Genomic DNA, 24,964 nt, shown 5'->3' with positions numbered 1-24,964 from the left:
TAGGCCAACCCCAATCACAATTAGTGACAGCGAGCACGGAGTTGACAATCTGAGAACAGAAAGCAGAGCTAGGAATGTGGTCAGCTAGTCAACAAGGGCAGTACCCAGGTCCAGGTGCTGGTTCACTAACCAGCATCTCCAGTGGCTCCTGGAAGGGGAGTCTGAATTGCTGGACAAACCAGGAGGTCATTGCCCATCTCAATCACCCAAAAGACTCAAGTTCAATGATTTATTCCCTACCTACAGCATCACAGAAGAAGCCCTGTAGGGTGAGGAAAACTCCTTTTCTTGACATGACAACATGACAGGAGAAGGAATCCAGACATGAAGGCCTTGTGCAGCCTCCTGCTTATCCAGTGGGGCCAGAATGGCTGTAAGGAAACAAGATGGGAGCTCTAACCAACCTCAAAGCTGATACAAGATCAAACTCAACCTTGAACCAGGAGAGACTAGTGCTAGGCAGTGCTGCCAGATGGCTGAGAGAAGCAGCTGGAGGCTAGGGCTAGCAGTGGCATTAGCATTAACCTTGGTTTGCCCATCCTGGGTCAAAGAAGCTTGAAGAATATCTGGACTCTCTGTGGTTCCCATCTTGTACCTGCTCCAGTGAGCAGGCTTGTAGGGTGGTGAGACCTGCTGGGGAGTTCCAAAGTGGCTGTGGTACAGAAGCAGAGCTGCATTTGAGAGCCAGATGTGTGACACACCAGACGCAGATGCAATCACAGAGGGCTTTGTTGCCAGGGTTTAATAACAACTAAGCTGCTGGTAACAACATGCTGCTGCTGAGCCAATCTTCCAGAACCCTGTGAATCTCAGTCACTCATCAAATCCTCCAGTTCAACTGCTTGACCTGCTGGCTGGCTTTGAGAAGAGACCCCTCTGCTATGTTTGTGGTCCAACAACACTGCTCATGCCCTGTTTGTGCCATGGCCATAGACAAGGGGTGAGGAGCTGCTGGTGCAGGCTGAGCAGCAGGTGTGGCAGGAGGCCAGGAGCCAATCTGTACATTGAGCTGCCTCAAGATGGAGGCTATGATGAGTTACACTGAAGAGTTGCTGTTCACACGTTGGAAGGTTGACCATAGCTGCTCCCTTGCAAATCACTTCTTCTGTCTCTCCTTCTGAAGGGTGGCCGCATACTTCTGCAACTGGCTCCAGCATCCCGGTATCTGCTGGCTGAGCCCCAGCAAGTGCTCTTGTCTAACGCAAAGAAGAACCCAGCCATTAGAGTGGCCCCTGTCACCACCTCAAACCCCATTCCCCAGCTGACCGGGACATAGTTAGCTTTGTGTGGCTCCACAGAATCAGTTCAGAATAGATCTGTGTGAATGAAATACCCCCTTCCAAAACACACATGTTCAAAGATGTATATCACCATGCAGAGAACCTTCACAGACCATTTAGGGCACACAAACATCTGGGCTCTTATGGGCTAGAAAATGAGCTACAGCCTCTACATTTGTCCTCACACAGCTGTGTGCACAGTGCATACAGTCAAATTATTGTGCACATGCCCAGCAGGGACTTTTCAAATGCATAGAGAAAGGCCCAGTGTGTGTTCATCCAGAATCGCATCCCTCTAAACTGATGTTGGTGGCATAAGCTCTGAATAAGAGAGCAATCTGAGGAGGTGGAGGTGTTCCTGCCTCCCCCGTTTTTATAGTATAAGGATGGTATGAGAATCTTATTCTCGGGGAAGATCTGTGAACTTTCAAGAGAGGAACACAGGCAGTGATATGAGATGAGCACCTCTCTGTCTACAGCCAGCCAGCCAGCCAGAGCCCTGATTCGGCGCTGGAAGCAGAGGAGAGTTGGGGAACACTGTTAGGTAATAAGTAGTCCCACAGCCACCTGCTGTGCTTCAAACTCCCAAGCTATGGACCCACTGCATCATTGGAAGGTTTCCTTTTACCTTGGATCAGACCATTGGTTTCCCAAAGTAACAGCTCAAGGAACAACAATAAGAGATACTACAATGCCACCTAGTGACAGCACAAGGCAAGTCCACTTGCCAGGCACGGGTTATGCTGTGTGTGGTCCAGAAGGTAATAGCTCCCACTACAGGTGTTAAATAAAATATAGCCATGGGACTATGAGTGGGAGGAAAGGGAATCATTTACAGATCCAGTCTCATCCTAGCCATAGCTGGAGCAGCATTTCCATCCTGAGGTGGCACAAGGAACTGCCCTAATGCGAGTACAGGCAAAGCCCCAGCTTCTAACTCTCCAGACTTTCCAGTCAGAAGACCTCACCTGTTGCGCAGGAAAATGTCACATCTCTTGTCCCATGGCAGGTGCTGCAGGGATTCCGGAGGAGACTCCAGTTTCTTTGGGAAAACATCCCTGAGCAGGTGGGAATTGAAGTCAAAGAGGAAGATGGTGCTTTGACTGTCTTTGCCCTGTGACACAGCATCTGCCTGCTGCTGCTCTTGCCCTGGAAAGCAGAGATGAGAGGGCAAGGAGGGTTACCTCCCTGTGAGGCATATTCTGCAGCCTTACTGTGCATGGGACAATGAGCCAAGGCTGCCACAGCTGCATTGGGCAAATTACCCTGTCCTGACAGCTGCTCTGAAAAAGTTATTCAAATAGGAGAGATGAGAACAGCCTCAGATGAGTCTGCTTTGTGCCAACACCATCACGATTGAAAAACAGGCTTCAGTTCCCAGCAGGCCACTAAGTCAGAGAAACACGCATAGCCAGGGCTTGGTGAGAAATCTGTCAGCACAGATCTTATAGCAGTGGGGCTCCAGAGCATGTGTTAGAGGCTAGTACAGGGCTGGTTGGGCCCAGAGCACTCCTTGCTCCCTGCTGCTACATCTCTCTGGAGAAACTATTAATACAGCAGGTCTTTCTGAGGAGGGCTCTATCAGTAGGCAACTGCTGTAGGTGCCAAAGTGGGAGAGAGCTTCAGCAGGGAATGGCAAACAGGTAGGGAATACGAACAAGTGGTGGGTATGGAGGGGAGGGTGTATGAAACACCCTCCTAAGTAGCAGGTGGCCTGTGCTCTAAGTAAGGCTGAGAACCCCCGCACCTGCCATCTGGGAAGGATACAAGCACTCAGTCAGTTCCAAACTCCAGTCTGGGGTAGCCATCTCCACCTAACCCCTCTCCTGTGTGCCCAAGGACAGACTGCAGGCAAAGAAGGAAGCAGCCAGACTTCTGAGCCACTCTGATTAGAGCCCAGCAGTGAGGCTTCAGGCTTTAAGTCCTTGTGCACTCCAGTAGAGCGGGCAGGGACTGCCCACACCACTCTCTGCATGCAGAGACAGCAGCACACAGACATCACACACAAACACTGACCAACCTTAAGGCTCCAGGCTGGCTGCATGACTTCTGGATCTGCTGCAAGAAGGCTGAGCAGATCCTTTCTCCACCTGAGGAACCACCAGCTTGACATGCAATAGAGACCAAGAGTCCCCTTTCCATTCCCACATTCACCAAGTTAACTGCCCACACCTGTGCCCCTGTGTACTGAGCTCACTCCCTACCTTGAAGAAGCAGGTGCTGGTTCTCAGTGTCCAAGGCAAACACTGGCTGCCAGGGGGATGCTACTGTGTAAGAGGGTGGGGTAACCAAGTGGCAAATGGTCTGCAGCATGGCTGTGTCTATCAGGGACACTGTGCCATCCCGGGAGAACACCAGCACCTGAAATAGCAAAGAGACACTTAAAACAGTGCACAAGATGGCTGACTGGAGCTGCCAGGCTCCTTATATTAGGCCAGTCATGGAAGTGAGAGTCCCAGCACTCACAGCAAGGACAGATACTTCCAGGGCTCTTACCCCAGCCCCAGCAAGGGATGAAACTATGCATATCAGCATTGAGCTGTGGGGGAGGCCAAGCCTGGAGCAAGAGGAGTGCTACTGGTCAAGATGGAGGTGGGTGACAGAGCAGCCTGGAACTAGCTTGCTCAGTGCCTGCTGACTAATGGCTAACTCTAGCTAGGTGCTTTTCACCCATTATTTTCCTAAGGATTGAACTCTCAAGGCTGCTTTGCCTGTTTCCAAGCATCTGTCCATTTCTGCTGGTTACACAGCTCCGGTCTCTGGCTCCAGTTTATAACTGTCTGGGGTTGTGTTTTCCCTTGCACCCTCTCGGCATCAGGGATCTTTCAGCAGTGAGACTGTTCTGTTGTGCTCATCCCTCTCGTCTCAGTCCCAGGTACCACAGGTCTAGCTGCTCAGCTCACTCCTTTCTGCACATTAGCCTAACCATGGCTCTGACTCCAGGCCCTGTTATACATTCACACTCTTCAGAGGACCTTGGCAGGGGCTTGCAAACTCACTTTGCCATTGAAGGTGAGAAGGGGTGCCACTGTGGTGATGGTCTGACCTGGATCCTCCGGCCTGTAAAAGAAGTGTGAGCTTCTGACGTAGACTCAGCATTTTAATAGGTACAGTGACAGCGGCAGTAGTAGGACATGGCATAGGGGCACACATGGGGCTCATGCCATGCTACTGATACCAACAAAGCACAGAGTGCATTTGAACCCCCCTACAGTCTGTGCCTGGATGCCTCTGCCGTGGCTGGGTGCAGAAGTGCAGCCCCTTGTGAGTATACCTGCCCACTAAGGAGAGCAGTAACAGAACCAGGAAACTGGTACTGCTCCCCAACCTCAGACTGGCAGGTGGCCAACAGCCCAGGGCTCTGGCAGAGAGTGCAGGAAACTCCACCCCTGCTTCCAGCTGCAAGTTCTTTTGGGAAGGAGAGGGGAGATAAAGTGGTGGGAAGAGGACAACTAGGTGGGAATCAGCAACAGATCAAACCAGCCGAGAAGACAGCCATGCTAGTGGCTCCGTAAGCCTGTGTCACTGCCTGTGACAATGAGGAGATGCCCCCAGTCTGGCCTCATGCTGGCACTGGAACCAGTGGCTGCTCTAACTGATTGTCTGTCACTGATAACAGCAAATTCCTGGGGGTGGTTGGAGGAGTCTCCCCCTCCTGGTGAGAGGAACTCACTGGGAACTGCACATTGTTCAGATGACACAGGATATCTGGCCTTTGCACAGCTGTCAAGGGAACAAGGGGGGCCCACCTCACCTGCCTGCCAGGAGCACTGTGTTGGACTGTCCAGTCCATGATGCTGCCACCAGGTGGAGAGATCCATCCCCACACAATGCTAGGAGCTGCATGTTGGGGTGGGCAGGGTCTCCGTTAGGGCAGAGCCCCTGGTCCTTGGGGGCAGCAACACTCGGCAGGAAGTGGATGCTGCGGATCAGGCATCCCTCAGGAAGGGCAGTTACACCTAGCGGGCTTCCTGGGGAAAAACAAGCATCACATGACTAGTAACAATAAGCAGCTTGTTAACACATGGGCTGGCAATGTAAATAGCCCCACTCCTATGAACTGGGCCAAGCCCATTCCTCCTAGCTACAGTTCAGTATGAAACAGCTGCTACCTTCTCAGCTGTGGCCTACACAGGTGCCACCATAGAGATTACTACCTCTGACTCTTGTCTGGGACGGTCTCTGTATCACAGCAGGTGACTCAGCCCCCAGTGTCATCCAACATGGTAATCCCACAACATGGTGACATTGCAACAGCCCCAGAGATGTTCTGGCGTGTGATGTCAACCTGAGGGAGCATTCTGTGGACATTAGGCTGAGGCGAGGAATCAACCCAGATGTTGCAATTCACACCCAACAAATGCACACCAACTTTGTGGGTACTCTGGATGATAGTTTAGTCCCAACTGGAGCAGCTACAGCACAATACAGTCCATTACTCAGCTAAGGCCACATGGGAGGTTTTGACCACCCAAACCAGGAAACTGCTGAACCTTGAAGTCCTTCAGAAGGTGTTCTTGGAGCCATGTCCATGACCTGCCACTCACACACCGAGGTCCCCAAGCCTTTGGGGAGCCCCTACCCCTGCCAGCATCCCACTGGCTCCCATCCACAAGACAGCTCACCTAGACAGTTGTTCCAAACAGTTATTGTTGAATCTTCACATGCTAAAGCCAAGTAAGAAGAGCAGGAACTGACAGCTGAGCATATGATCAGAGCTGCACATGGCCAGACAGCATCAGGTTTCAGTTCAGTATCTAGAGGGAAGGTGGTGACTGCAGAAAGCCTTATTTCCAGGAAGACACAGAACCCCCACTCCATGAGCCCCTGAGCACAGTGGGTGCCATTCAGGAAGTCACACTGCAACACTGGCTCTCTGGGAGCCCCTTGAGCAGCCTGGAGTCCTCACCATCCAGCTGCCCCCTTGGACCAGAAGGGCACACATCAGATAAAGGGCCTGCTCCTCTCCTCCCCATTTCACTGCTGGTCATGGAGAATGAGTCTCCTCCTGCATCAGAAGACTTAAAATGGCCCTTGAGCCTCCCTGCAGTACCTCAGTGTGGTGGAAACCCCCTCATCTAAATCTGACCTAGCTTGATTCCGCTGCTGCTTATAGTTCTCTGTGAGAATGAATGACTCAGAACCCGAGGTGCCAGGGGGCAAACCACCACGAAGACAAGCACTTAGCCCCCTGCCACGAAGAGATGTAGGGAAAGGCCCAGAACCAACACTGGGAAAGGTCAGATCACAGGCGGGGATCTTCTGTGAAAGCACAGGGGGATGCTGGGAATACCCATACTGAGAAAGGTTGGGAGATTCCCAGCCAGGGAAATCTGGAGGTCGTTCTTCTTTGAAATCTACAGCAGCAGTTTGGCCATCAGGGCTGGAGTGGGGTTTTCTCTTCTTACCTCCTTTCTCCTTTAGGGGCCGGGTCAGTAAATACAGACAGAGATTGTGGCTTCCACTCCAATGCACACTGATACCAGCTGGGACCTCTGGAAAAGGGGAAGAAAAGAAAGCTGAAGTCAGTTTTCCTTAAACCTGAAGGGAGCAGCAGAAGGGATCTAAACTACATTGCAGCCATCTGTGTAATCAGCCCCAGCCTTGAGCAGCAGCTGGTCCACAGCTTTTCACTGAAGGAGGCTTGCGTGGATCCCATGTTTCTTGAAGTCTGTTGAGGCGAGGCCAGAACTAAAGTAAAATCTCTTCTTCCCATGATTTTTTTCCTTGCCCTGCCTGTGATGACAGGTTATATCCTCCTGCTCACAAACACACAGCAGCTCTGAGTATAAGAAATGACCCAGGCAACAGGCAGCCCTGCTGGACCATAGCCACTGAGAATGAAAAAGGCTCTGCAGTGGAGTGGTATAAAAATACTGTCCCTTGACCCACCTCCTACAGCTATAACCCCAGTGCCAGCTGGTTCAGAGCAGCTGATTCCTAGTCTGAGTCAAGCTTCCTGGCAGTCTGGGCCATGCAGTGTGAAACAATGCTGATACCACATGCTGACTTTCTTGACCAGCAGCAAGCAGTTAAGTATGAGGGAGGATATTTGCTTTGCTATGTTCCAGAATCCTACAGCAGACAAGATACCACAGTGAACAAAACAGCAGGACCAAGGAGTTCAAAGTCAGAATCACATAGCAGCAGAGACACTGGATCGTGGGACCTCTCCCATTCACCACTGCCCCACTCCATCCTCTCTCTCATCTCTCCTCATGCTTGTCTCCCTTCCGTCCCCACACTCAGAGTATTCCTTGATGTCCACAGATGCTTCCCTGACAAAGTGCCCTGGCAAACATCTGAGTACTCTAGGAACAGTGAGGATTGTGCCTGTTCTGAGAAAAAGATAGCTTTGCTGGCACCTGCTACACTTTTGATCCCCATAACCAAAAACCAGGACAGTGAGAAGATGCAGTTCTCCAAGTAATACGGACTGCTGATGTAGCAAATCCCATGAACACCAGACTAATGGATGGACAGAGAGGTTCACTGCTGAATCCAAAGTAAAAGCTCCAAGGGAGTAAGTGCTAGTATCTCCCCCACGGCACGTCCTGTAAGTGGCTGAATCAGAATCATACTTTATGCCACTTATGCTGAGACCCTCAGGAGATGCCATATCAACAGCAGCCAAGTATCTAATTAGTCCAGCATTGTGTCTCCAGTGGTGGTCTATATCAGATACTTCAGAGGAGAAGAGGAATCCTTCCTTTTGTAATACCATAACATAGAGGAAGGAGGGAATTCTTATGAACCCCAGCTGATCATTTGCCTAGGCCTGAGACAAAAGGAATGATAGGCCCTTGCATTTTCACCCTAACTCTTTTCCTTGCAGATGCTGTTCTTAGTCCTAGCAATTCCTGAATCAGTTTGAAGCTCCATGGGTTAACAATATGTTCCACCCATTTCAGGTACCTGGCTGTGATTTGATTTCAGGTCCCATCTGCAATATCCGACCAGGCAAGATAAAATGAAACATAGCGTGTCTGGAAAAGAAAGAGATCATTGGTGTAAGCAATGGAATTATGCTGATAAACAGGCAGCAACCTACTGTGACCAGGAGTGGTGGTGGCTGGGCCCTCGTGCCTGGGGAATAGGTAGCTAAATTTGCAGGCCATGATTTAGAGCAGTGGTGCCCAAATATTTTGGATTCTCATTCTCCATTCTCGACCTTCAAAATGTCTCACAGATCTCTGGTCAGCAAAGATGCTATAAGAGGCATAAGGAGCCTGATGCTAAGGAGCTACAGACCCCTAGTTAAAAGCTTGAGTGAAGAAGTGCCCCAGAGGTGGCAATATAGAACGGAAACTCCTAGGATTACTTATGGCCGAAATGTTAGTTGTGCCAAGAATGGGTGCAGGGGCCTTCATGGTTCTTCCCCTCTCCTCACCTGGGAGTCTCTTCCTTGCTGTCAGATTCACTGTCTCTCTCCAGGTATGTTTTGAAGGTGCTGTGAAAGATTGCATCCTGCTGCTCCAATTGGCAGTCCTTGATCATGTGATTGTGTCCCAAACCAAGTACGCTGCCATCATCAATTTTCATTAAGGCATCCAGTGGACTTTTAAATATGCTTCCTGGATTGAGGTCATAAAGGAGAATGACAGGCCTAGAAGGAGCAGAATCCATGGGGACCTGGGAAGCTCTGGGGTATATCTAATCATCACCCTTTGTAAGTGTGATTGCTTTCTGATGAATGTAGGAGGCTGAAAACACCCAGAGCACAACAGCACTACACTGCTAGCCCCTTGCATTTCCCTACCAGTGTCTTGGCACAGGGACTACTCCCTTCAGGTCCTCCTTAGACCTTCTCCCCTCAAAAGACTCAGCTTTGGGTCAGTGCATGTTCTTACTGGGGCAAGGGAGAGGAGCACACCAAAGCACAGAGGAGGCCTGGGGCTGTTCTCAATTATTTGAGAGCCAGGATAAAGCCAGTGACCGTAAGTTCTACATTCACTGCCAGGAGCCAGCACCTTTCCCAGTTCAAAGATGGCTACCTGCTATCTCACCCCCTTTGGTCTGCCTCCCTCTGCTCTCTTCTATCGTACCCCTCTCTCTGCTTCTATGCAGCTGAGATAGGACAGGCTCATGGACAGCCAAGCTGACTCAGTAACAAAGCAGAGGGGAAGAAAGGCCACAGAGGTCAGTGAGTGAGCATGAGAAGAGATGCACAGCCCAACATGCATCTATGTGCAGAACCCATTGCCATAGTGCTGGGTCAGGGATGGGGCCTTCAGACAGCAGTGCTATATAAATAATCACTGTTAATCACAGAGGTGATAAATCATTACTGTGTCTAACTAAGCAGCTATTCCCACTCCAGGGTCTGTAATAATCTCCAGACCAGAGCAAGGGAGGAGGCAGTAAGGACTTTACTGTAACTCTCCCTCACTGTTATACAGCCACATAGACACAGAGGCATTGTTACTTCATCCGACTCAAGGAAATCCCCACTTCCCACCAAAAGGAAGTAGCCCAAGGCAGAGCACAAAACAATGCTGACCTGAGAGGGGTTTGGGTGGCCTGACCTTCAGCAGCAGCATGGGGTGACTCAGCCTGGCACCTAACTTGCTTGTAGACATGCGTGTCTCCTGCAATGGGAGAGGAAGACTGCCCTCAGCATGGGCACTTCCAGGGGCCTGTCTGCAGCCTGTGCTGCCTCAAACTAACACTAGGCAAACTGTTACAGCTGACCCCCTACCCTACTGTTCTCCTGGGAACCAGATACTTCCCTGCAGGAAGGGTTTGCAGGGCTTAGCACCCAGTACACTGCTCATGGAGATCCTCTATTCAGCCAACTAGTGTCATAGTGATATTACAAGGGCCATACTCCTGCAGCCTGAGGGACACAAAGGCCATGGCTTTGAACAGAAACGCTGGGAGGAAAATATGCATAGCTGCATGGCAACCTGCTTGTCCTGGCTCTCAGACCTCAGCTCCTCCTTCAGCACTTCCTCTTCTCCATGCTCCACCTTTTAAAGAAGTCACTACCACTAGGTGTCTGTCCCCAAATGCCCCTGGGTACAGCACATCCCTGGGAGCACCATATAAAGGATGAAGGCTCCAGAGATAGAGTGGCAGGATGAGAATTGTAGAGGGTGCTGCTGAGTACAAGAACTAGGTTGGGCTCTAAAGGACCTGTAATAGCGGGAGATCCCCTCTATGCTTGGCTGGGAGGAATGGGGAGTCAGACATTTACCCTGAACTGGGGACCAGCATCCTTTTCCTACCCTCTTCCCTGGCATTGTTCATAGACTTGGCTCTGTAGCGAGTGGTCAGACTGAGCAGCCAGTTGCATGCAAGACAGAAGGGGAGGGAGCCTGGGTTCTCAACATGAGCACAGGGGAAACACTTGGGCATTTGTTGACTTTAGGATTGAGCCATCTCTGGGTTGAGGAGAAAGGAGCTGGCCAGGGGGATAGTGCTGAAGGGCAGCTCCCATTAAACTCCCGGCACTAATCTGAATTAACCCAGGCAAACACTGGAATGGATCGACCAGAGACTCAGGACAAAAAGGGTGGCCCAGGTTCCCAGTGCTCTTCCCTGACAGAGAGGTTCAGGGTTTCAACCTCCAACTCCTTATCTACAAGCCCTCTGGGCAGCATAGGACAGTCTCACTCATTATTACTACCATCTCTGCGGAACCTTCTCTCTGCAATTCCAGACTTTTCTGCCAAGGAAACAGAAGGAGACTGTAGTTACTCCACATGGATTGGCCAAGGTGATCCTGCTGCCTGAGCCTGAGAGGCTGACACCAGCTGGCCTTTTCTTTGGCAAGGAACAGAAAAATAAACCTGAATGAGAATGCCCCAGACTGGACAATCAATGTTACTGTCTCACACTTTGGAGATATCAGGCCTATGCTAATGCTTTTCTAGGCTGCTCTTCTAGTTCAAAGGGGCCTTAAAGAGGAAAGAGGCCTTTGTGAATACCTCCTGCACTGAGGGGGGAACCCCAGCTAGCACCACTCTCATGAGAAAAGAAGGTAGCAATTCCAGGCTGGGGAGGGCATGGAATGCTGATGAACTCCCCTGGAAAACTTGTCTAATGGGCAATAGGAGCATCTCAGTATCAAAACGGGATTGTGAAACATGGGATGGGAAGCACTGGCAACCGCCAAGCACATGTTCTTTCCTGCTGCTGACAAACCCGTTCAGCCTAAAATATGCCGTCATTGTGTCTGCAGAGATGAGGGCTGAGGAGAGTGATGGATGCAAAAGGGCAAAGGAAAAGGTATTTTAGCGAGACAAAAAATGTTCTGTACCATTTCTGAAGCCTGGCTGAACATCCTTTCCTGGACAGCTGGAGCTGCTGCAGCTGCAGCCCCTGGGGCATTTTCTGTTTCTCTCTCCCAGGACTCCTTAGGCAATCGGTAGATCTCCAGCCAAGCTTCTGTGCTGCCTGCATTGGGAAACTGCATTGAGCAACTGGAAAGGAGGAGGAAAGGTCTCTTAGGCAAGAGGCCTCTGCTGTCATACACACTTGACAGCAGGGTTTGGATTCATTTTGCATAAAAAGTTATTCTCCATCTTTCCTCCCTGAAGCTTCCATATCTCAATGACCCACTCATCCTCCTCATGGCCTCAGACCTTCCACCAAGGTCCTGTGTTGTCATCATTGGTATCAGAACCACCAGCCCATCTCCACATGCCCTGCATCCATATCTGGCTTGTATCTCTGCACAGTCCCAAAATACAGCGAATAAGTAATGTAAAAAAACTGAGATCCCTGGGGAAAACTGTTACATGGCTCCTGCTGGTTCCCTGCAGGGCAGAGGTGTCAAACTCATCCAGCCCCACAGGCCGGATGAGTGGTACAGGGTCAGTCCACAGGCCAGACCAGAGCCATAGACTGGCCTTGTATTCTGGATCCTGCACATGTCCTGGAGTGGCTGAAGTGGGTGTCATATGTGGCCCAGTTCTGCTTTGACCACTCCAGGCCTGTGCTGCACAGCCCCCAGAGCTGCTGCCACAGAGCTCTGCTGCTCTAGTATACCACAGTGTTGAGCCATCTGGCACACCCTGCATGCTGTCTGTAGGTCACTCTGTGGCCCACAGGCAAGACCCACAGGCAGCACCACGGGCCAGATTCAGCCTCACACTGTATCTTTGACACCCCTGCCATAGGATGTTGCATGCTTTGTTTCTCTAAGCTGTGGCCCTCCAGGTTCCAGTAGAGCCCTATGATCGGGTGTGGAGAGCCTGTTGAGGAGGGGGAGCCTACTCACATGAGCTCCCTCAGGCTTTGGTGCGCTGAAGAGAACACTGCAATTAGGAAATCCCTGCACTCTGGCGAGGGTTGCTTGCTGTAGCAAGTTTGTGGAGAGCATCTCTGAGCTGTTCTCCCATCTGAATCAGGGGAGAGGAAGCCTAGCACCCCGCGTCTGACAAACTGCAATCTCTGGGACTTGCCTTGAAGCAGGACACCTGCATAACTGCCCCCACGGGAGAGCTCCACCTCCTCACAAGTGCTTCGCTTGCTGATATCTTCCTGCCAAACAAAGGACCACAGACATCAGGGAAGGTTTGGCTGCTGAAGTATGGTCAGTATTTCCTGAAGGATAATCATTTATTCCACAGTAGCTTTTCCTCAAGTAACATAGCCAAAACCAAGGACTTACCACTTCATTTAGGACTTTAACGAGAAGGAGGCTGTCCTTGCAAAAATAAAAGAGATAAGCAAATCCTGGAAAAGATAAACAAAGGTAAGAAGGGGATGGAAGGAGAGGGAATGGGGTGAGGGGTAAGTTCAGGTCTTGATAAAACTGCAGTGACAGCTTATTCAAGAGGGAGTTGGTAGCCTTAGGCATCATCTGTGGTTCTCAGGAGACTCATCTGCACCTTCTTCCCCTCAAAGAGACTTGTATCCAGCCCTCCTCCCAGGAGGAAGGGTCTTCAAGGGGGAGAGGAGAAACAGGAGGAGCTCCAATCATTATGACACACTTTTCCTCAACTGGGTTGAAAGCAGATAATCACAAGAGACTGAAATACCAGGGAATCTGGGGACTCAGCAGCTTTGCTAGTAACTCCTAGCAAACGGCATTTCACATCACTCCCATGCTCTGGTTGGGAATGGACATGTTTAGTTTGGAGAGCCCTGCAGGGATGCAGCATGCACCAAAGGGATCCACTCAGATCCAGCTCTCTTCTAAAGGAAAGGAAACTGAAGGACATTGCTTTTAGACTGGATTCAATCATCAGAAGCTAAAAAGCCTTCCTAGGGTTGTTACATCCCTGGATGGCTCAGTGAAGTACAGTGGCCAACTAGGGGGAAGAAAACCCAGGCTATGCTGACAATGCTCCACAGACCTCACAGTACCACTGGTTAGTGTACTCACCTCAGTGCAATGCCACAGGCAAGCTAACTGGTCCTTCTGAGAGGTAGAGCTAAATAGCCTTGACACATGATGATGGCTTGCCACTCTGGAGGAATTTTACAGCTACCTCAAGAACTGGAACCAGTATAACCAGGTTGATACAATACCAGGCAACACCACACTGCTCCCTCTGTGGAGGGAGATGCTGCCTGGTACTGAGGAGACATTCTGAGGAAGTAGTGGTGGGGAACTGACTGACCCAAGGACATTTCTTTCAAATATGGAACAAAAATCTCACTTCAAAAACTATGCATAGACTCTGGGACACAGCCCTGAGATCTGGAACCATCCAGCGTAAAACAGGACAGCAGGTCACTACACAGTAAGGCCAGCAGATTCCACAGGAAGTGAACAGATCTTTCTTGACCCCCATAGTGCCTCATGTTGACCTCCATGGAAAAGGGTCTCCTTTGAGGCTCAGCAACACTGCTCCTTGAACGGCCCAGGATCCTACTAGAAAATAACGAGAGGCACTGAGAGCTCTGCTGCCCTGTACGCCCAGCCTCTGCCACAAAGTTATGAGGCCATCCTCACTCTAACCATCTGATCTCCCTGGCAGCTGGACCCTCTATTATATTTATTGGTCACATGTATTTCCTTCTTATTTTAGCCCTTTTTATGTAACAGATGCTTGTTCCCCACGCTGTGACCCCCATCTCTTTATGGTACCTAATCCCTCCCTCTAGAAAGGACTCTGAGAAGCCTGTGTGGCACGGACCCATCTCATCCAAAGCAATGAGGACGTGGTTCTCATTCCTGAGGTCTGAGGCATGGATGGCACAAATCTCTAGCTTGGCTGCCTCCCAGGCACAGACCCGCCTACAGTCAGCTGCACTGAAGGCTGCGAGTCCTGTGGAAGTCCCAACAAAGATGTTTTTTCCAGATGCTGCCAAGCAGTTGGCTCTTCCTGCCACCTGTGGAGAGGAAAAACAAAGAGAAGGAACCATAATAGACATATGCAGCCACTATCCTGACAGAGGGACTCATCAGCAACATGTGGCAGTCTCCAGTGAAGGCTCCAGATCCCAGATCAAGTCAGAATGATTTGCAGTACATGGAGCAAAAAAATCGCATGTGAGCCTGCACATACCCTTCTCACCAGAGATCCGCCCCATGTCAAAGGTGAAGGACAACACATGAAGCCTCCTTGTCCCTGAGGGGGTTGGAAATAAACAGAAACCTTCAATCTGGAGGCACCTTTGAACAGCACTCAGTCCTTCCCTAACACAGCTGTGTGAGGGGGTGCTTAGCATCTCCATGCTCTTGAGATGACTGGAGTCAAGTGAAGCTATGGCAAGAGTCTGCCCCAAGCAAGAGAAACTCAGAATCAGCCCTGAATGTTCAGCTAGTCTGCTGAAAAATGTGGGATTACAGAATATTCGTACACACGTCCTCCCTCTCCTCTAGAGCTTCCCACATTTGCCTACCCACTTCAGCCTACAGCAAGAATGTAAGCACTGCAGACTTGGTAGTCTGGTCAGCAAGCCCACAAAGTCCCCACACACCATGCAGCTATTCTGCTCTGAACCATTTCTAAGGTATAACTTTAAATCACAGTTGAGTTTGTCTGCATTATTCCAGCTGACTCATCAACCTCTCCATGGTAAGCAAGGGTGGGGTCACCCTGAGGCAGAGAAGTTGTGAGTGGGCTTGATGCAGTTTCACAGCTGCCTGCCCTGTTTCAGGGCGGTGTGGTGACAGACTCTGAAGAACAACCTGCCAAAACATCTTAGGATCTATAGCTTTACAGAACAAGGCTTGAGAGAGAGGGAAATGCTGGTGGGCTCCCACAGATTTGAACCAGACAGGAAAGGACGCAGAAAATCAGCACACTGCTTGACAATACCACTGCAGAGCCAAGAGCTCCCTGCACTGTGAGGAGTTTCTGTACCTTGAAGTCACCTGTGGGCATGTACTGCGTGGGCTGGACCTTCAGTTTCTGTGCTTCTCGGAGTGCCTCTCTTTGCTCAATGATTTCCAAGGCCTGGTCAAACACCAGATTCACCATTTTATTGATCATCCGGAAGGGCTGAGGCAACTGATCACGGGTTTGATCAGGATCTTGCAAGAAGAAATTCTCCTCCTCATCCTCTTTAATCCAGTCCTTTTCAGACGGCAGAGGGATCTCGAGAGGATGCTTCCGGATGTACACGGGCATCTCTGTGCCTTCTTAGATGTACTGTACAGAACAGAGGATCCACACAGTAACCACAGCAAGTGGCGAGGACTGCACAACCCTGCAATGAATATGTTCATAAGGTAATGGAAGAAACAGATTTTAGCATCTAGATAAAAAACTCTTAACAACTTCCTGTCCATTCCTGATCTGTAGGCCTCACTTCTCTTCCCTGTTACCAGCCAGGCTGCCTTTCACAGCTCACACCTCCCCTGTGGTGACAGGGAGGTACCTTCCACCTTTTTTTTCTTTTTTAAGGAAAATTATTTGTATCCCAAGTCATATCAGCCAAATCAATTCCAAATCCGTGAGTCACTCAAGAACTGTATGTGGCCCTACTAGCTGCAAGCATCCTTCACCCCCGCCTGGGCCTTCAGGCGCTTCCAAATCCTTTGGCGAGCATCCTACGTGCAGACCCAAGCCCAGACACTTGGCGTTTGGATGCCTCTGAGTTTCACTTGCCCTCAGCCATATGGCCACAGGAACAAGCTAGGAAGAAGTCTCCCATTGCCATAAAGTCAGCCTATAGCCAAGATCTTCCCACTAGAAGTGGAAGGGGGAGAGTAATTATGCATTAGCTTCTTGGCCTCTTGAAGGCTCAGATCAAGCATAGCCTGTGCTCACCTAGGGGAAATACTGTGATCACCACGATGGCTTCCTAGTCATACCCAGGGAAACCACTCTGCTGTAATTGGATAGTACCCGCATAGGTGATGCAGTTAACTTTGGCTTTATGCTCACTCTATGGAAATGGGAGACTTCTCCCTAGCTTGCTCCTGGGGCCTTACGGCTGAGGGCAAGCAAAACTTGGGGGCATCCAAACTCCAAGCCTCCAGGTCTAGGCCTGCAAGTAGGAAGCCCGCCAAAGGTTTTGGGAATATCTGAAGCCTCAGATGGGGGTGGAAGATGTTTGTCCGTAGTATGGCCACTTATGGTTCTGGACTGACTTGTGGATTTGGACTTAATTTGGCCAATTTGGCTGGGAATACAGAAAATTTAAAACAAAAAAAAATAAACCCCAAAGTGGGAGACTAAATATGCATTACTTCAGCCAGGGTACCACCCCCTGCCAAGAAAGTGGTGTTCTCCTGCCAGTCGGAAAACCACCTGCCCAAATACGCAGGTATAAATGGTCTGATTTTGCTCTGCAGATTTACGGGGTTTGGGCCTACCCTAAGGTAAGAAATACAGCTCCGGTGAGCACCTGCCCAGTTCAATCGGACCCGGAGGGTCGCGCCACACGCTCAACCCAGCGCCACGGGTGAAGATACACCTCGCGCTCAGGCCGCGCTGCACCCACGATGCGACGCCGTGTCCGGACGTGCCGTGAGCTGGTGCACGTCGAGGGGCAGGATGCTTATGGCCTGCCCGGTGAGGGGCCGGCAAGGACCCCTGCTCTGGGTCTTGGAGGGCTGGGAGAGGTGCATGCCGGGATGCTGGAGGAACGTCCTGCCGCAGCCAGACCTGAAGTGACCCCGAGACGAGCTGGAAGCACAGCGGGGTTACCCCTCCCCTACAGAGGCTTGGGGCCCGCGGGCCAGCCCCGGCCTTGGAAAGCCCCCGGGAGGTGGGGCTCGGGGCCAGAGGAGCCTTATTGGAGAGGGGAAGGGAATAGGGGCACACCCGCTCACCCGGCCCGGGGTGGTCGCTATGGCAACGCGGCGGTGCGCCGGCGCTGGGGTCGGGCGGAAGCAAAGGCCGGGGCGGGAGGTTCCGGCCTCCCCTGGCCGGGGCGGAGCGCTGGCTCCCTCCCTCACTTGCTCCGGCCCGGTGGCGGCGGCATGGAGGCCTTCGTGCTCTTCACCAACCAGACCCAGGGCCGTGACCGGCTGTTCCGGTGAGTGCAAGCGGCCTCCGCCGGCCGGCCTGACCCCGACCGCGCCCCTGACCCCGACCCCGCGTGTGCTTGCCTTGCAGGGCCGCACAGTACGCCTGCATGCTGCTCGGCCACGTGCTGGAGCGCCGGGCCGGCCCTGGGGCCGCGCGGGCCGCCCTCCTCCAGCTGGAGGCCAGCATGAGCTCCGGCCGCAAGCGTGAGTACCGCCGCGCCCCGCTCCCCTCGTCCGGGGGGGGACCCCGGTGCAGAGCGGGGAGGAGGTGGGGTCGGACCCTCGGCGGGGATTGCCCCTCTGCAGTCCGCGGGGGTCTGGAGGAGCCGGTCTGCCGGGAGGGAGGGGAGGTCCGGTCCGGCCCCCTCCCGTGGGGCAGGGGGGCTGCTGTGGCACATCACCCAGCTGAGGGGACAGTCCAGTTGTCCTCTCTCCATACGAAACGCGATGTCTTCTGTTTTTCTCTTGACAAGAATCCGGATGCCTTTGTCCTCTGTTTCTCTCTTGAAGAGAAAAACAGAAGGCCATGAAGGTGTTGGGTTTTGTATCAACAGAGGACAGAGTAGCAGAAAACCTGGATGTCCCCTAGGGTGGCTGCTCTATGCCCAGCTGGGTTTTGAAAACCGAGCAGGCTGTAGCTGTGTTTGAAAGTGTCTTTTGTGATTGGCTTCAGTTCACAGCAACTCTCAAGGGACTGGGGTGCAGGCACCAGAGATGTGGGTTTTCTGGAAAACTTTCTGGGGAAATGTTCCAGTGCCCTAAAAAGAGCAGGATCTGATTTAGCATGTTTATTTGACTTGCATTTAGTACACAAAACTGAAAAAAAGGACCCCTGTGTTCATTTTATGCCCCAATAGCCACATGTATTTGAACTGAAATATATGATTAGGAAAAAAATGAAAGGCAGCACACTTAATGTGGTTTAACTGTTCTGTTCAAACAAAGTCAAAGCTTTATGTGGAAAGAAATTATTTTTATTGGAATACTTGTAAAAATGTAAAGCCAGTACACCATTGCATGTACTTCCCTTACATTGTTTGTTTAAATTTAAGGGAAAAAATGAAGGCACTGAAAACTGTTGACACGCTAATTTTAACATACCCATATTATGTTGCAGAAGCGGAAGAATTATTTTAACATCTGGTGGGAGAGAGTCCCACACTTTAATGACATCCTCTTGGTAGTTTTAAATTTACTAACCAGTTCCATTTTGTGGCCCCTGGTTCTTGTATTGTATGAGTGTAAATAGTAAAATCCCTATCTACTTTCTCTTTGTCATTTAGTATTTTGTAAACCCTTATCATGTCTCCCCTTGAGTGTGTCTCTTTTTTTTTTTTTAACTGCATAGGCTAAGCTGCTTTAGTTTCTCCTCGTATGGAAGCCCCTTCAGGTTTATGAGAAGCAGCAATGAAAGGCTATATCTTTTGTGTGGAGGGAACAAGCTGCAAAAAGATGTGGCTGAGGAAACACTGAGTTTTCAGAGTGATCAGAAAGTGAATCCTCAGCCTCCCAGAATAACATAGAGGTGAAATATGATTAGTACAGTATCCTCTCCCTGTGAGAGATCCGAGTTAAAACCTGCTCAGGTTAGAGCTGAAATCAGCTTAGTGGGCCTCTGTCTACATTGTTATCTCACTGGCGTCACAGGACTTGGTAGTAATTGGTAGTAATAAATCTGGAAAGGCTCAGAAGTAGCAGCAGTTGGTCTAAATCACTTTGGCAGAGTGGACATCAGCAGAGCTGTGTAGAGATGCCAGGACTAGAGCACATGGGATAGAGTAGGCCATTATTGTTGTACACCACGAGAACTGCACGATATCTCTTGTATGTGCTTTATTTTACTTTTGGTCTCTCACTTCTGTGAACTCAAAAGTTACCTCAGGTGAAGGTACAAATCCCCAGAGGGTTTGGTAAGTTTTTGGAGAATATAGCTAGATGTAGTTGTATTCCAGAGCAGTACGTAGTGTCTCCTCCCTACAAGTTTCATCTGTTAGAAATGCACTTGTTAGCTAGCACGCTGTGTTAACCTCTGAGTTCTCTTGCAGTGTTCAGATTGGGCAACATGGTGCACGCCATAGTAGCAGCCAGGCAAACCATCCAGCTGCCAGACCCGATACCCCGCATCTGCTTGACGGCCTCCAACCTGACCCGTGCCCTGTATTTCATCTGTGACACAGTCCTGTGGCTGAAGAGCGTTGGTCTCCTCCCTCACGTATACAAATGGAAGTGGCGGAATTGGGCCACTAAGTGCTATTACTATTCACTGCTGATGAATCTGACCAGGGATTTATATGAGATCTCCTGGCTTCTGGAACAAGCTGCTGAAAAGGAGAAGGCAAAGGAGAACTCCTTTCCTTGGGACACACAAGACCAGGACCTGATCTGCCTGGAAACTGAACGGCAGTCACAGCCATTTCTTCTCCTGCTGTATTGCACACTGAAGAAGCATCCTCCTTTGTTGCTAGACACAACAAAGAACCTTTGTGATCTTTCTAGTCCTTTGGACCGTCTGGGCATCTACAAGACCAACCCAGGAATTATTGGGCTCTGTGGCCTCCTCTCCTCCTTGGTAGGGATCCTCACGATAGCAAGGCCTCATCTGAAGCTGAAATAATGACTGGAGAGCAGTGTGGTCATGCACTGTGAGCTGACAGCTCAGTCTCTCTGCCTGGTTTTATTCCTAGGTTAGCACTTTAAAGAATAAGTATGTTTGACAATCACTCCTCAAACAAGGGCTAATCTCTGGAGGAGTTAGTTATACTTTTTCTTCATCCCGGGCATCCTTGCAGGTGGGGAACTGCTTAACGCTGTGACAGATTGCACAAGAGAGGAGACGGGAGAAGGAAGAGATGGAGCAAGGACTAAGAAAAAATCTCTCTGGATTTCTGTCACACGCTGTTCTTCAGAGAGATTGCTGCTTGAGAAGGGAGATGTTCCTGTACTTGAGTAGAGTGGTGTTAAATTGTTACATGGGCAACTAATATATAAGCCATAAATAATGGTGCTGACACTGGATGGGTAGAATTCAGTGATCAGAGGCTTATATAATCAAATGTCTGTGTCTAGCATGTTCAGGCATGTTGGCATCAGAAATATTCTGGGGCTATATTTCCAGTAGCTTAGATAAGTCAGTTCTGTGAAAGGATAGGATGTAGTGAGCCTGCCATCTCTAGGCATCAGTTCAAGTCCAGCTCAATCTGGTAGGAACTGGAAAGTTGAACTATCAAATAATATAACATGGACACCATTGAAAATAGGTTGGCCTGGATCCAGCTCCTAGTGAATAAGGGTCCACATGCCAGAATCCACCACCTCTCTGCCCTTACTACTGACAGTGCAAGGCCAAACCTTGCTCAGGCCGTGCAATCCAAATTACGCTCCAGAGGGGTCTTCTAGGTCTGAGAGGGCATGTTGGCAAGGGGGCCTGTGTGAGGGAAGCCTCAGTGCTGCTCAGGCTGGGGATGAGCCACAAACTCCAGTATGCACAGCTACCTACCTGGCATTGCTCAAGTGCTGGAAATGTCACTGTTCCTGGGAGTGTTTGAAGCAGGAGGCTGCTGGACGCTCTGCAGGAGGGTGGCTAAAATACGACCTATAGTAACCTCCATTTTACTGTGAAAGTGCATCCATAAACACCAGCAATCCTAGCATGGTGGTCTGAGCAGTCAGGATCTCCAAAGGTCTAATATTTGTCTCCTTGCTGGAAATTAAATGGTGGCCTGATTTCTTTGTTGGGAGGTTCCTGGGCATGCACCTCATCTCTCTGGGGCCTTGGAACTGCTTTCTCTTTTGCTAGGGTTTGACTAGAGTCTGAATATAGTGGAAAACTTAGTAAACTACTGAAGTGGCTTCTAGCTTGAGTAGCTGCCTTCTTGTGCCAAGAGGGCATAGTGCAAGGCTGAGCCAACCTCTAGTGTTTCTCCTTCTAGGGCTGGGGCTGATGGGAAACCTGAAACCCAGGAGCCAGGCTGGTGGGTTGCCAGGCTTTCCCTGAGGCTTCCTGGTATGGAAGAGGAAACCTTTTAAGTGGATTTTAGAAACTATGACACAACATTCCTTTTCCCAGCTGGAGACTACGATTTAATGCACCTTAATGTAGCTTAATGAAACTGAAGTAGAATTAACGACATGGAAAGAATCCTTTTAGTGCCTTTACCTTATCTACCTCCCATGTACCAGTTGGATAAGGGTGGTGGCTGCTGCTGTTGTACTGTATCTGGAAAACACAAGCAATAAATTGTAAATGAGATTGAATCTGGGTCTGTTTATAGATCAGGATATGTGTTGGGAGGTGCTGGGGATAAAGTTCTCCCCCTCCACCCCTGTTTTATAAAAGGGACAATGCCAGCAAAGATGTGCTGCCCCTGCCTGGCAGTGGTATTACAGAGTTGTCTTAAGGGCACCAAGGAAAGCTCCATTAGACTCATTGGGGTTTTAAATGAGTCCAGCTTCACATCTGAAGTAGGTGGGAGGTGAATATAACTCAGGCACTTGGCATCCCTTGTAATGAAAGGCACCAAGGCAGATGCTGTTAAATGGAAATGAGCTGGTCCTGTGCTCAGAGTAGGTCGCGAGAGCTGGAGTCTTCTGGCCCACAGGCACTGTGACTGTTACAGCAGCAGCTGCATCTGGATGCTGGTGTTGTATTTAAACTTTTTTTTGCCTAGCTGGGTCTTGGATAGGTGCATTGATACATTGGTCCGATATCGGATCTGTGGGGGGGCTGCAGGTGTGGGCTGAGGCCAGGGCTGTGCTGGGTTCTTCCTGGAAGGTTGGGCCAGGGCTGCACTTGGGGCAGGTGGCGGCACTGGGAGGGAGCTACAGCAAAATTTGGGGAGGCTGCAGCCCCCCTGTAGCTGCTCCTCCCCCACCCTGCGCACATGCTGGGAAGAGCCCAGTGTGGCCTCAGCCTGCATCTGCAACCCACCCTGCCCCTCTGGCACAGATCCAGGGGAACATGCCTCCCATGCCCTCCCAGGGTGTGCACAGGGGCAGGAGCCACCCTCCCCCCACACCTCCGGACGAGCCATGGCTCCATCTCATGTCCCGCCCTAGTTGGGCAGTGCCAGCCCCATTCCTCCCTCATCTCAGGGGCCTTAATCTGCCCCCCGCCCCTACCCCACACACGTTCCCTCCCACTCCCCTTCCACTAAAACAGTCTTACCAGCTGCATGCAGCTGTATCGGAAATATGCCGATATACCTCCTTAAAAATAGGCTGTTGGTGTCAGCCACCAAAATCTATCGGTGCGCTCCTAGTCTCAGAGGTCCAGGGTGAGCAACAGTGGCTGCTTTACAGCACACAGGTGTTTGGGACTGGAGGTGAAGCAAGGAGGCCTTTGCGCTGCAGAAGTGTGGGGATGGATGAAGGGACACGAGTGGCCTTTGCCCCATGTCTGGGTGGAAGCAATGAAGTATGAAGGCATCATCAGGGCAGAGGTCTTGCTGTCTGCCAGCTCCAAACTAAAGCCAGTGGGGTGGGAGGATCAGCCACATGTTCCCCCCTGAGGGGTCAGTGGTGCTTTCACCATGCTTTACCGGATCCAAGAAAAACTCCATTGCCAAGTGCACAGAAGAGCAGCCACTGCCCTTTGCCTTGCTGTCTGGAGACAAGTGACTCATGCTAGGGCTGGTCTGGAAAGTTTGCAAAGGGTTTCACTGCCTTTCCTTTTTCACCTCCATTTGGGGTGGGAGCCCAGCCAGCTTGCAGATCCTGAGCTGGAGCATTAATATTTAATCCCTGTGCTCCTGAGATTCCTTAGGGTGGGGTGGTATTTTCCCTAAGGCGCAGAGGTTGAGTCTTCTACTCCCCTGCCTCCCTGGCCTCTTTCATTATCCACTCCCCCCCTGTCTTCCTGGGCATGTGTGTGTGTGTATACACATACGCATGCATGCACATGCCTCTTTTATTGTCCAGCTCAAGGGAGCCTAAGCACTGTGACTGTTCAGGGGCCTGCACTGTGCTTCCAGCTTCTCTGCTAGGCTGGGGACTGAAAACATGAATCAGCCACTTGGCAATAGGAGCTTTTGTTAGGGTGGCTGATGGCCTCCTGCCCTGTCTTCTGCCCGGTGGTTTAAAGCACCCAACAGCATCCTGTCTACAAACAACATTTCTGCCTCTGTCAGCCATTACTGCTTCCTGGATCTTTTGCATCTCTAAGCCCCTTTTCATTATTTCTCCATCCTCTCTGCCATTCTTCTCTCCCTCCACCTCAGTGTCTGTGAATTGTACCCTTTACTTCCTGCAAGAGGCATTAAACAAACCCAAACTTATCCTTGCTCATTATGACTTCCCACTAAGCCCATCGCAATCCAATAACATTGTCTCTAACTTTGTCCTCTTCTAGCCAGTTTACAACCCACACACACAACAGTGAACTATCTTTTCAGGTATGATTTTCAGTTAGGGTGCCCCAAATCTCTAGACCTGTAACCACCCCTGGCACTCCACTGAACTACTGTCAGGAAAACCTCCAGTAAGTTCCCCTAAGCCACATTTCTAAACCAGCATCACCTGGACCAGAAGCAGTTGACAGGTCACAATCAACTGTGTTCCTCTCCTAGAAATCTCCCCCTGCATTTACCTCTGGCTAATCTTATCTGCAAACACAAATCCAACTACTGTCACTATGTGAGATTCTCTACTCTATATCCATTTCCTTCTGTCCTAACTAAAATCTCAGCCTCTCTCTCCCATCTCTTCATAAAAGCCAAGCTCTCAGCTCAAGCCCAATACAAGTTCAAAAGAGCTTGTAATCTCTCCCCTACCAAGCCCTCCCTTTCTTACCGTCTCATCCCCCTGTTGGCTCTCTGTTCTGTATTACATCAAACATAGTTGACTCGTCTACACTTTCAAAGCCCTTCCCAGCCTTTTCCCACCCTTCTTATTATCTCTGTTAGCATCCAGAAGTCTGCTCCTACCTCATCATAGCCAGCCTCCACTGCCCATTTGTTAGGTTTGTCAAACAAGCACTGTCCCACTTCCATGCTGTCTCTCACACTTGTGAACATAGGCACAGCTGCCGCCCTTAAAACTCACCATTGCCAAGATGCCTACAAAAATATGACAATGGTTGTTGTTGGTGCAGGGAGATCAAACCTGATTACATATATGTCTCACTATTTCCTTGTAACCCCTCATCTTCTTGCCAATTGTCTTACACTCAGTTTGTAAATTCTGGGGTCATCTATTCTTCAGGGATGATGCTCAAGGGCAACCAGCATGGTTTCATTAGGGGCAGGTCATGTCAGACCAACCTGATTGCCTTTTATGATCAGGTCACAAAAGCATTGGATGCAGGTGTCGC

General features: G+C 50.4%; 2 protein-coding genes across 4 annotated transcripts; one reads left to right on the top strand and one right to left on the bottom strand.

The window, feature by feature from the left end:
• Nucleotides 1-215: 215 nt before the first annotated feature.
• WDR93 (WD repeat domain 93) lies at nucleotides 216-17,529 on the bottom strand. Of its 2 annotated transcripts, none has more exons than XM_019504085.1 (17): nucleotides 17,461-17,529; nucleotides 15,545-15,890; nucleotides 14,372-14,567; nucleotides 12,898-12,962; nucleotides 12,689-12,767; nucleotides 11,542-11,678; nucleotides 10,909-10,947; nucleotides 9,781-9,868; nucleotides 8,671-8,854; nucleotides 8,196-8,266; nucleotides 6,689-6,775; nucleotides 5,906-6,037; nucleotides 5,035-5,251; nucleotides 4,280-4,340; nucleotides 3,485-3,641; nucleotides 2,249-2,429; nucleotides 216-1,196 (listed from the first exon to the last, which is right to left on the bottom strand). In XM_019504085.1, exons 2-17 carry the CDS (start codon nucleotides 15,809-15,811, stop codon nucleotides 1,097-1,099), a joined length of 2,061 nt encoding a protein of 686 aa, XP_019359630.1. In that variant the 5' UTR covers nucleotides 15,812-15,890; nucleotides 17,461-17,529; the 3' UTR covers nucleotides 216-1,096. The 2 variants fall into 2 exon arrangements, with proteins under 2 accessions (XP_019359630.1, XP_019359631.1); XM_019504086.1 differs by having other exon boundaries at nucleotides 17,453-17,472.
• Nucleotides 17,461-21,912, top strand: PEX11A (peroxisomal biogenesis factor 11 alpha). 2 transcript variants are annotated; one of them, XM_019504089.1, is made up of 3 exons: nucleotides 17,551-17,666; nucleotides 17,747-17,862; nucleotides 19,704-21,912. In XM_019504089.1, the coding sequence occupies exons 1-3, from the start codon at nucleotides 17,611-17,613 to the stop codon at nucleotides 20,270-20,272; spliced, it is 741 nt and encodes a 246-aa protein (XP_019359634.1). In that variant the 5' UTR covers nucleotides 17,551-17,610; the 3' UTR covers nucleotides 20,273-21,912. The 2 variants fall into 2 exon arrangements, with proteins under 2 accessions (XP_019359633.1, XP_019359634.1); XM_019504088.1 differs by lacking the exon at nucleotides 17,747-17,862 and having other exon boundaries at nucleotides 17,461-17,666.
• Nucleotides 21,913-24,964: the final 3,052 nt, after the last annotated feature.

This window comes from Gavialis gangeticus, unplaced genomic scaffold (assembly GCF_001723915.1).
Source record: "Gavialis gangeticus isolate Ggan-Ray unplaced genomic scaffold, GavGan_comp1, whole genome shotgun sequence".
NCBI classification, from domain to species: Eukaryota; Metazoa; Chordata; order Crocodylia; family Gavialidae; genus Gavialis; species Gavialis gangeticus.
Note: the sequence above shows the minus strand (reverse complement) of the source record. Positions and strands in the feature narration are given on the sequence as shown.